Source organism: Choloepus didactylus, chromosome 8, assembly GCF_015220235.1.
Source record: "Choloepus didactylus isolate mChoDid1 chromosome 8, mChoDid1.pri, whole genome shotgun sequence".
In the NCBI taxonomy this organism is placed as follows: Eukaryota; Metazoa; Chordata; class Mammalia; order Pilosa; family Megalonychidae; genus Choloepus; species Choloepus didactylus.
In genome coordinates, this window is record NC_051314.1 from 17,160,269 (window position 1) to 17,172,636 (window position 12,368).

At 52.9% G+C, this 12,368-nt stretch overlaps 1 protein-coding gene across 1 annotated transcript in view; it reads left to right on the forward strand.

Moving 5' to 3' along the window:
* CACNG2 (calcium voltage-gated channel auxiliary subunit gamma 2) overlaps positions 1-11,712 on the forward strand; it is a 107,795-nt gene extending 96,083 nt beyond the window's left edge. Inside the window, exons 3-4 of the mRNA XM_037848149.1 lie at positions 9,776-9,916; positions 11,164-11,712. Of these exons, the coding sequence (XP_037704077.1) occupies positions 9,776-9,916; positions 11,164-11,699 (677 nt within the window). The 3' untranslated portion in view covers positions 11,700-11,712. The remainder of the gene's footprint in view (positions 1-9,775; positions 9,917-11,163) is intronic.
* The last annotated feature ends 656 nt before the right edge of the window (positions 11,713-12,368 follow it).

The window sequence follows — 12,368 nt, forward strand, 5'->3', positions numbered from 1 at the left end:
GGTTGGGTCATAAGAGTGTAAGAATGGAGGCAGGGAGGCCGGTTGGAGCTGTTGCAGTCATGCAGGTGAGGGGCAGTGGCAGCTTGGACCAGACTGTTAGCCGCAGCGATGTGAAAGTGAGGACCTGCAGGTGGGTGGTGGGACAGGGCACTGCTGCAGAGGGCATGGCATTGGGTTTCCAGAGGGATGGAGGTCCCTGGAGGGTGGACCCAGGCAGGGAGAAAGGGGCTTAGCAAAGAGAGAGGCCAGAACCCTGTCTGCCCAAACCAGGTGTTTCTCTCCAGCTTTGGCCTTGCATGGTCAGCCAGCCACAGAGGGACAGCCAGGAGAGATGAGCTCCTGGAAGGAGCCAGAGCACCTGCATTCCCAAGAGCAGGGACACAGCCCACCAGTTTCTCACACCATGAGGGGAGGATCTGTTCTGAACCAACACTGCCTCCCCAGTGCCCAGCATAGCACCTTGCACGGAGCTGGTGCCCTTCTAGAATGAACAGGGGCCTGACCGTGTATATGTGGGACAGCAGCCTTAGCAGGCAGCGCCATGGCTCCTGAGAAAACTTCTGAATGCCTTTTCCTTGACCCTTTGGGGCAAACACCACAGGCATCCGGGAGAGCAGGAGAGGTCTTAGCTGCCAGGTGGGTGTGGGTCCTTTTTTGGCATCCGGCAGACCTGGGTTCAGGTGTCAGCCCAGATCCCTGTGCCTGGTGATCTGCCTCTCTGAGCACCAGTCTCCCAGTCTGGAAAAATGAGGAAATCGATACCAACCAAATAGCACCATTGTGAGAATAAAGGAGAGGCAGAGCTGCAATGGGTTGGGGCCTGGTAATCACCTCTGATTACCCGCCCCTCCCCACCCCCACCCCAGGCCGCCCCTCTGCCCCTACTGTGGTATCACATATGAAAGACCACTTGGTGTGTGTGCTGTGTCCAGGAGAAGAAAGTCAGTGTTTCCCAGCTGTCCCAACTTGACTTGGAGTTGGGGAAGAAGATTCAGAGGAATTTAGTTCCCTTCTATAGCTATTTATTGAGCACCTACTGTATGCTAGATGCCCAAATCCACTGTATTGTGGCCACTCGTAGTCCAGGACAGCAGGGTGAGGCAGGCTCTCTCCACATTCAGAGGCTGGGGCTGGAGGTTTGGGTGGAAGGTTGCTGCTTTCCTGATGCACCCTCTCCAGGGTTTGGGGAGGAGGCTGGGACCCACAGATCACACACACACACACACACACACAGAGACAATGGAGTTGCAGTATCAGGGCCTCACCAATTTGCTCACCAGGTCACACCCTCCCTCCAGAGCCAGAAGTGAGCAGAAAGGGGAAGGGAGGGGGAACTCTGGGCAGGGCCTTGCCCCCCTCTGAAAGGCCACACTTGATTATACTTGAACTAGGAGTTGACACCTTCACAGAGCTTCACTGATCCCCTGAGAACAAGAATAGGCAGCAGGAGAGTTCCCTGGGGAAGACAAGAAACAGGAGCAGACACCAATAAGGGGGCAGAAAGCAACCAAGGCAGGGAGGCCCCAGGTGAGGGTTATTTGGGAGGTAAGTTTACAGAAAGGGGCACCAGCCCAAGGTGGGAGAACATAATGGCCAGCTTTGGCACACACCCTCTGGCTCAGATCCAGACTCTGCCACTTACCAGTTAACCTCCCTGGGCCTCCTGGTAACGGGAGGGATGCTCACTGTTATCTTCCTAGGGTTGTAATGAGATTAAGTGAGTTAGTATAAAACAGCTCTTCCCAAAGTGCCCCAAGCGTAGTAAGCACTGGGCAGGCATGAGCCATTATTGTTGCTTATTTTTGCATCGTATGTTACATAGCATTAAGTGCAAAGGATGAAGATTAAGCAGGGAGCTGCTGAGAAGAGGGGCTCTTCAATAGGGTGGCCAGAAAAGACTCCATTGAGAAGGTAACATTTCAGCAGAGACCTAAAGAAGATGAGGGACTGAGTCTTGCAGATATCCTGGGAAAAGCAAGCCAGGCATAGGGAACAGCCCATGCAAAGTCTCTGAGGCTGGCCTGCTCAGGGACCGGGCAGGGACCCACATGGCTAAGCCAAGTGAGCAGGCAGGTGGGAGGCAAGGCCAAGGGAGGCTGGGACTTGGGGGAGGAGAGACGCCATCTGCATGCTAACAGTATCCCTCTGGCCTCTGCTAGCGAACTTCCGGTAGGGGTCTGGGCAGGAGAAAGAGTCCAGTTAGGAGATGACAGCCATAACCCAGGTTAGAAATGAAAGTGCTTGGACCAGAGTGGGAGCAGTGGAGGTAGTGGAAAAGGGGTCGGATTCTAGATTATTAGAAAGCAGAGCCGGCAGGATTCACTGACAGCCCAGGTGGTGGGGCAGGGGAGAGAAAAAGGAGTCATACATGTCTAGGGGTCCTGGCTGGGAAGATGGAGCAAACAGTGCTGCCTTTGCCAGGGCCAGGAATGAAGGTGGAGGTCGGTGTGGGGGAGGGGGTGATGACTCTGTTTACTGACCATTTTATTATTTCTGCCACTGATTCTTCTCCCCACTGGACACCAAAAAGAGCATCCTCACACACACACCCCATCCCCCTGCCCAGGCCAAGGCCTCTCCCAGAGTCAGGTCCAGGGGTGTTTGTTGAGTGAATAAAAGAGTGCCCTCCCCCTCACCCCTCCCCTCTCCAGCACAAGGCCTGTCCCACAGTCAGATCCAGGAGTGTTTGTTGAGTGAGTAAATGAGGTATCACTCTCCCTAGGATCCTGGTACTTTCACTCTCTTCCCAGAATGAGAAGGGAGGTAGATGTGGGTGTCAAGCTGAGCCAAAGCCACCCTTCCCAGCCTCAGAGAACATCCCCTTCCCCCTTCTCCATCCCCACCTCTGCCAAGTGGAAGGTGGGGGGAGGCCCAGTGTCAAGGTCAGAGCTTGGGTTTAGAGTGAAAGGGTCTAGATTCAAGTGTGTTCCAGGCCCTCACAGACCCCATGGCCTGAGCAAGTTCCACAACTTCTCGGAGCCTCTGAGTAATACAGGTCCCCAAGGGGGCTCAGAGGAAGCGGCGAGACAAGGGTTAGGGTGGTGCTTTGTTGGGGCTCCCTGGGGCATCATCCCAGATTCTGAAATGCCACAGTTAAATGTGCCAGCCCCACCCTCCCATTTTACAGATGAGGAAGCTGAGGCCCAGGCAGAGAAAATGGCTTCACCCAGCCCAGCACACTGTCTGGGACACCACCTGCACCCCAGAATGCTCTCTGGGTCAGCATGCCCCTGGCTAGTGCCCCAGCCCTCCAGCCACTACTAGCAAAATTGTTCTGGGCAGTGATTCAGATTCGCCTCCCCATCCAGGGGCCATCACGGCCCATGTGGCTGACAGTGGCACGACCACCTCCTCCAGTTAGGAGACCTCCTTCCCTGCAACTGCCGCTCACGCACATCCACGCAAGCAGAGCAAGCAGTTCACCCAACAGCGCCGCCCTTAGCTCCCGCCACAACACAACGGCTGTCTCTTTTCTATTCTGCTTCATTCTTTTAAGTGCCGGTTGCAACACCACACTGATTTCATGACCTAGTAATGAGTCACAACTTTAATAAACACCCATCTAGGCAACCCCAGGCCGCTGAGAAACAGCCCCACTCTGCTCGGCTGTAAGGGCAGCCAGCGTTTCCCGGTGCTGTTCTAACTGCTTAAAATGTGTTTACTCCGTTCCTCCACAGCGACGCTATGAGCCAAGTGCAGTTATTATCTCCACGCTCAGGGGAGGAAATTGAGGCACGGGGCAGTCAGGTGGTGAGATGCACCCAGGCAGTCTGTCTCCCAAGCTTGTGGACAATCGGGAAAAGGGCAAGTGCCCAGCATCCCACACAGGTGGTGCTCCCACAGGCAGCTCTCTGGGCCCCCACCCTTCTTTCCATTATGTCATTACACGTAGTGAATGTCTCCTGATACTTCATTCGTTATCTTAATTAACCTTCACGACAACCCTATGAGACATGTGCTAAAAGTGTGTCCATTATATAGACGGGAAAGGCAAGGCACGGCCGGTCGGGGAGCCCAGGCTCCTAACCATCACTCTTGACTTCCCTCTCTCGACCTCTCTCATCCTCTCATCCACTGCCTTCTCGTTCCTCTTCTTCGAAGTCTTCCTCTTTTCTCTTCCAGGAACTTCTCTCTTGCTTGCTCGTCTCTCCTCTCTCCTTCTTTCCTCTGTCATCTTCTCTCTCTCTCTCTCTTCCTCCTTCTCTGTCTCTCCTTCTTGCCTCTCTCCTCTCTCTTCCCGTCTTGCTGTCTCTCCCTCCTTCCCTCTCTCTTCTCTCCTCCTCTTCTCCTCCCTCCCTCCCTCTCTCCCCCTTCCTCCTTTTCGCTCTTCTCTCTCTCTCTCTCTCTCTCTCTCTCTCTCTCTCTCTTTCATACACACTCTCATACACACATTCACACCTGCATTTTTTGTAGCCCACCCCTTTTTCACAGCTATGGGCTGCACCACCAAGCACAGCGTGAAAGAGGGAGAGATGCCCGAGAGCCTAGAGCTCCTCCCAGCCCAGCCCAGCCGTGATTCTATCCCAATAGAATGGATCAAATCCCAGACGGGATGACACACATGGAGTTCAGCACTGTGCCCAGAAAACAGGGAGGCCGCCCTCAAAACACCTGAATGCGATGACTGTTTTGATTAAAGGCACCGCTGGAGCAGGGAAGGGGTAATATGGCAGCCTGGCCCGGCTGAGGACCCCGAGGAGAGGTTTTAGGGGGGGGCACAGGACCCTCAAAGATGGACAGGACCTTAGAAATCATCTAGGCCACCACCTGGAGAGCATGGGTCTGAGGCTCAAGAAGGAAAAGCACAGGCTCAGGCCCCAAGAGAGCCGGGCAAAGACCAAGAACCAGGCCTAGGCCTCCTGCCCGCCCACCACCTCCACCCACCTCCACCCATCCCGCACCCCTCCTCCTCCATCAGTCCAAGAGAACGGCCCTCTGGCTGCGGTGGTCTGCCCTGTGTCCTCCAGCTGCTCAGGGTGAAGAGCGATTTCCCAGCAGGATGGCCATAGGTGCTGCAGCCCAGTGGAGGACTAGATCCTGGCAAAGAGAAGGACTGTCAGGAGCTTACTTTACAGGCACCACCCCCAGGAGGTCTTCCCTGGTCACCTCAGCAAGATGCCACCTCCCTCCTGGGCACTTATCAGATGCTTCATTTCCATCATCAGCATGGAAAATAGTAAACCACAAAGTTGACCAACACTGCCATTTCAAAAGCTCCCACATTCTTCTTCTATTTGTTTATTGCAACCCTTTAAGGTAGACTAATCTCCATCCCCATTTTACAAACCAGGCAGTGAAGGTCCAGGGAAATGAAATGATTTGCCCAAGGTTTTCTAGAGCCAGGCGCTAAATCTCGGGGCTCCCCAAGCCTCAGGCCTAAGCCTCTTCCATGCACAAGTTCTTCTGTGCACGCCTCTCTGTCTACAATTCCCATATCACAGCCTCAGCCCAGACAGCAGCCTTGATCTTGCCCCCTTCCCTCTCCCCCTAGACGTGGGGCTCTCCCTGTCTCCAATAAATGGCTTCATCCGTCAAAGCCAGCAAGTCTGAAAACTAGAGGTTATCCTTGCTGTCACCTTCTTCCCCACCCATATCCATCCATCCACCTCCCAAACATCTCTCAAACCCATCCAACTTTCTCCATTTCCTTCATACCCACCTGGGTCCAAGCCACCATCAGCCGGTCAACTGCAGGACCCTTCTCCCTGCTTCCCCAGGGCCACCCTTGACCCTTCCAGTTCATTTGCCTCTTAAGATGCAAATCAGATCATGGCACCCTGCTGCTCGAGCCCTTTAATGTTTCCCATTGCTCCTAGGAGAAAGGTAAGCTCTTTAGCATGAAGCGAGAGGCCCCTGGTGACCCCGCACAGCCTGGCCCCTGCCTGCTTCTTCTCCCTCGGGACTCCCCAGGTCCCTCCACCAGCTCTTTGTGATCCAGCCCTTCCTTGAATCCCCTGGAGAAGCTGTGATCCCTCTGGCCCTTGCTCATTTTGCACTCTCCACCCTCTGCCTCTATTCTGCCTAGGTAACTCCTCTTTATCCAAACCTCACTCCTTCTGGGAAGCCCTCCACGACCCCCACACAAGGTGGGGTGCTCCTGAGAGTCAGGGAAGTGTAGGGCCTGAAAACGGGGGACTGCAGCAGTTAGACCCACAGGCCCTAACACCAGATGGCATGAGTTCACAAACCCAGCTCCTCCATCTCCCTGCTGGGTGACCTTGGACAAATGAGAGCTTCTCTGTGCCTCACTTTTAGCCTCTGTATAATGGGGATAATCAAAGTACTTCCTTCAGAAAGTTCTAATGAGAACTGATGAGTTTAATACTTCTACAGTGCTCAGCCTAGTTCCCAGCATACACTAAGCACTCAGTGGACACGAGCTGGCCACGAGCGACACTAGCCTGTGCCCTGCCCTCATGGTGCCCTATGGGTAGCGTTCTTTCACAGCCCTTTGTTCTGGTTGGTAATTAGACATTTATTCATGTTATTAATGATGACATGAATCTCCCACATGAGAACTTAAGTCTATTAAGACATGGACCAAGCCTGTTTTTGCACCTCTTCTCTCTCCCAGGCCCAGCCCAGAACCTGGCACAATGGTGACACTCAGTCTATATCTGTTCACGAGACAGAGTTCCCTTCTCTCCACTGCCCACGGCCTGTCCCCACCACGGTGCATGACCCTCTAGGTGGGGGGACCAAACCGCAGCCAGCAGGCCCAACCCAGCCCACTGCCTGTTTCTGTAAATTTAATTGTGCTGGAACACGACCACACTCCCTGTTTGCATGGGGTCTGTGGTGCTTTCCTGCTGTGATGGCAGAGTCAAGTCGTTGCCACCAATACTGTATGGTCTGCCAAACCAAAAATATTTACTATCTGTCCCTTTACAGAAAAAGTTGCTGATGCCCGCTCTAGGTATCTGTAAGCTCTTGAAGCCAAGGCCCGTGGCTGCATGGGGTTGGTCTGAGAACGAAAAAGGCTGATCCACGTAAGACACCTGGCACATGGGGGGAGCTCCTTAAACGTCCGTAGATGTGCTGTCATTCCACGTGCTTACTCATAGAGAGCAAACATTTTCTCAATGAATCTGCAGTGAATACATCGGATGTTTTCTGCTCCTCATGATGGGTTTTAGCACTAAGACCCCACCAGGCCCAGTGGGAGGTCAGGATGATTCACGAACCAGTTGTGTCTGAACTGACAGGGGAGGGACATCAGAATAATAAAAATTGCTACTTTTTACTGAACATCCTCTACTACCAGGCACCCTATGGATATTATCCAATTCAATCCTTACAACAGTGCTTCTCAAACTTTCATTACATACAAATCCACTAGGGATCTTTTTAAAATGCAGATTCTGATTCAGGAGGTCTGGGGTGGGGCCTGAGAGACTGCATTTCTAACAGGCTCCGGGGTGAGGCTGGTGCCTCTGGTCTTTGAGCAGTGAGGCCTTAGCACATTCCTGGGATATTATGAGGTGGATATTAGTACTATCCCCATTTCACAGGATGGGGAGACTGAGGCTCAGAGGTACAGACCCTCACCAAGGTCACCCAGTGAGTGAGTGACAAAGCCAGCATTCACACTCAGATGTGACTAACTCCAAAATCCCCATTCTATCCGAGACACTGCCCAGCCAGGAAGACCTCCATGGCGAGACTTCTGGAATGTAGGACTCTCCACTTACAAGCTTCCTTCCCAGCCTGGATCTGGGCCTTGCAAAGTCTAGGCTTCCTGGGCATATTGCTACATTTACGGCTCCCCTTGGGCAAAGAGGCCTCTTCCAGGGGAGGCTGATATTTGGGTTGGCTCTGCTGGGCTGAAGAGGCTTGTTTGTATTCCCTGCTGGTGCCAGTATTTAGAGCATATCATAAGCTGCTTCAATACCTTCTGAAGCCATTCTGTGCCTCCACATTGCTCTTCACTGGCTGCAACACAGTTGACCTCTCCCTCCTGTCTTCCTCCACCCTGTTCACAAATGCCGGGGCTCTCCTTGTGCACACACATGCATACAAACACATACACACATGCATACATGCATATATAAATGCACACGCATACATGCACACATAAATACACACATGCATAGGTACATGCATACCCACATATAAATACACACATATGCACAGATAAAGACACACATGTGCATACACACAAGGAGCTCAGCCCTTCTTCAAGTCTCCCCAGTATAATCTGCTCACGCAGTGGCATTAGTCAGCAGTGTAGACCTTACTAAAGATTCCTGGGGGAAACAGAGGAAGGGTTTTTATACAACACAAATCACAGAAAACTGCCTGTATTAGTTTTCTAGGGCACTGTAACAAATTTACCACAAATTTGGTGACTTAAAACAACAGAAATGTGTTCTCTTGCACTCCGGAGGCCTGAAATCTCAAATCAAGCTGTCAGCTCTAGGGGAGGCTCCTTCCCTGCCTCTTCCAGCTTTGGCAGCACCACTCCAGTCGCTGCTTCCGCCGTCACCTGGCCCCCCTGTGTCTCTGTGTGTCCTTTTCTGTCTCTTGTAAGGATATTCATTGGATTTAGGGCCCAACCTAATTCAGTATGATCTCATCTAGATCTTACCTTAATTATGCCCACAAGGACTCTATTTCCAAGTAAGGTCACATTCTGAGGTTCTGAGCAGACAGGAATTTGGGGGGGACCCTATTCAGCCCACTCCACTGCTGAAAATTCCTTAGAAAAGCCTCCTCTCCAAGACCCTTCTTGCCACGTTGCCGCCAAAAGGGGCAGGGAGCAGGAGAGAGAAGGAGGCTGCACCCCAAAAGGGACAGGGAGGGAAGGAGGCTCTACTCCCAAAAGGAGCAGGAACAGGGAAGGGAAGGAGACTCTGCTTCTTGTGCATTTACTTCCCAAACTTGCAATTGCAGCCAAAGGGCCCTCTGGCTAACAGGGCTCAACTTCCAGAGAAGTTGTTTAGCACCCAAAGCATTTAAAGAAAGCATCCTTCTCCCTCACACTAGCCTTAAGACAGCCCTGCAGTCTGTCTGGCCCACATCTCTCAGTCTCGAGGTCACTTGCTGCTTATTTGAAATTGGATAGAAAAAAAGATATGTAACTTTCCATTTAATCCTCATAACAATCCTATGAGGCAGGTACAATTACCATCCCCATCTTATAGATGAGGAAATTGAGGCACAGAGAGATGAGACCACTTACGAAATTTTACACAGGTAATACACACAAGAACAGACTCAAATCCAAACCTTTGTAGTTTCACTCTCCCACCATACGGCACCGCCTCTCCATGTGCCCCAAGGCCCCCAAGCACAGACAAGAGACCTAATAACTTTTCCAAGTGAAGTCAGAGAAAGCTCCATGGAGGAGGGGACTTTGAACTGGGTTTTAATGGATGAGCAGAAGATCGCTGAGTAAAGCAGAGCTGGAGAGACTTTCCAGTAAAAAGCTCTGTATGTCAAAAATCAAAAGCATGAAAGGACATGGCCTGTCATGGGAAGTTTGTTGTGGCTGGGTGAAAAGGAGCATGGGGACCAGGAGGCACAAGGCCAAGTCACACTGGGTCCTGAGTGCCAACATGAGATGCTTGAGTTTGGTGCTGGGGGCAGTGGGGAGACCCTGAAGGGCTGTAAGCTGAGCAGCAGCTTGCTCCCTCTGCAGCACTGCTAAGCAACCTTGCCCCAGGGCTGTATCTGTGCACCCCCTCTCCTCTGGGCTGCCCTCTCGCCTCCCTCCAGTGTCCCCTCGGTCTCATGGCCATGCTGTTCTCTCTCCCTGACCCTCCGTGTTCCGCAGGGGCCGTGAGGGCCTCCAGTATTTTCCCAATCCTGAGTGTGATTCTGCTTTTCATGGGTGGCCTCTGCATCGCAGCCAGCGAGTTCTACAAGACTCGGCACAATATCATCCTGAGTGCCGGCATCTTCTTCGTGTCTGCAGGTAACAGTTGCTGGGCCGGACAGGTGGGGGGCTGGGACCTCCAGGGGGCAGGGTCTGGGTTTTGGGTGCTAAGTGGCCGGAAGGACCTGGCAGAGACAGAAGGAGAAGGAGGAGAGGAATCTCCAGGCCTCCACAAATTGTGTCTGGAAAGACAGTCACACTGGGCTCCTGCCCCATAGCAACATCCGAGTCCCCCACCGAGCCCTCCAGGTACATCCCTGGACCCTATGTCTTGGCCCAATGGCCCATCTTCCTCCCACTGCTTGGAAAAGGGTTAAAATCTAGGTCCCTCTCAGAGTACTGGACTTATCCCCACTTGCCCTCTCCCCTCTGGGTGCAAGTGGACCTATGAGAAGGCTGGAGAAGGGGGGACATGGACAACAGATGATAAGTTGCCTTGCCATCCCCAAGCCCCTTTGTGTGCTCAGCGCCATCCCAAAGGAGAGCTTTTCCCACTGACCCACCCAGGCACCACCTGAAGCCAGATTTCTGAGCCCCCCATTATGAGACAAATCACACCTGCTTCAGGTGCCAGAAAAACCACCTCGGCTGTAGCATGAACCATTTAATAAGAATGAGTAATGTTTAAGTAGAGCTTTCATAAGTATAAGCTCATTTAATCCCCTCCATGGCCCTATAAGGGTAAGTCCTACCATTACCCCCATTTTACAGATCTGGGAACACCTATTTGAGTTAAATTAACTTGTAAGAGGCCATACACAGCTATCACTGGTAGAACCGGGCCTCCAACCCGGGCTCTCTGGCTCCAGAAACCATTCTCACCCCTCTGCAGCCCCAGGTTTAAACCCCTGTGTGGCCTTAAGCAAGATACTTACCCTCTCTGCTTCAGTTTCCCATCTGTAAAGCACTTTGCACAGTGAAGGCAGGGAGCAAATGCCCAATACTCAATAGCTATTATTAGGATTACCCGATGGTGATGGTGATGGCTTGTAGAATGCCTCTCTCTTCTCTCGGCTCTTCCCATATCTGTTTCTGTTTGCTCTTCCTTTTGTGGCTCTCTTCAAATGGAATAACATATTCAAGGGGACGCCTGGCAGTGTCATACTGTACCAGCGGGTTTACTCTCCATGAATGCCCTGTGGGGTGGGGGTGGGGAGTGGGGGTTGAGGTTGGGGGAGAGAACCACCCCTGCCCCCGGCCTCACCCATAGAAACTAACCTGCCTTCCCCCTGCTCCCGCCCCTCCCCGCCTCTCCCGGGCCCACCTGTGCCCACCTGCGCCCGCAGGTCTGAGTAACATCATCGGCATCATAGTGTACATATCTGCCAACGCCGGGGACCCCTCCAAGAGCGACTCCAAAAAGAACAGCTACTCGTACGGCTGGTCCTTCTACTTCGGGGCCCTGTCCTTCATCATCGCCGAGATGGTGGGCGTGCTGGCCGTCCACATGTTCATCGACCGGCACAAACAGCTGCGGGCCACGGCCCGCGCCACGGACTACCTCCAGGCCTCGGCGATCACGCGCATCCCCAGCTACCGCTACCGCTACCAGCGCCGCAGCCGCTCCAGCTCCCGCTCCACGGAGCCCTCGCGCTCCAGGGACGCGTCCCCCGTGGGTATCAAGGGCTTCAACACCCTGCCGTCCACGGAGATCTCCATGTACACGCTCAGCAGGGACCCCCTGAAGGCCGCCACCACGCCCACCGCCACCTACAACTCCGACAGGGATAACAGCTTCCTCCAAGTTCACAACTGTATCCAGAAGGAGAACAAGGACTCCCTCCACACCAACACAGCCAACCGCCGGACCACCCCCGTGTGAAGCCCGCTGCGGGGGGAGGGGGCGCCGGGCCTCGGCTGCGGGGGCGGGGGGGCCGCGTGGGGGGGAGACAGAGGGAGGGAGAGTGGGGAGGGCGGGGGCCGACCACCCCATCTGCGGGGAAACCTTCCCAAAGCAAAAAAAAAACAAAAAAAGAGAAAAACGTAACAAGTAAATTAAAAAAAAAAAAAAAGAACAAAATATTAAGAGGAACAAAGACGCAAAACAACAACAGGAAATGTGAGAAAAAAAAAAAGAGGGCAGAAAAACAAACTTTAAAAACAGCGAGAGGGATAAAAAATTAAAATAGAAAATAAATCTAAAAGAAAATGCATGATTTCCCATGTACCATTATTTTAACATTTAAACAGAAAACAATTTAAATGAAAAAATAAAGGGGAGCCAAGATAACGTTAAAGCAAAAAATGAGAAGGAGCAGAAAGGAAGGGGGAGGCTCTCTGCGTTTACCAGGGTTTTATGTTGCTATTGTTTTGTTTTGTAATGTGGGGAGAATTACTTTTCTGTTCCATTTAACCCCAAGCAGGCTCTGCCTCCCTGGGAGGGGGGTTGCGGGCTCGGGGTCCCCTGGGTCAGGCCAGCTTCTTGGTCACTGCCAGGTCCCTGGAGCACCCCTGGGGGCTGGGGTGCTGAGTGCCTGCCGAGCTGGCTCTG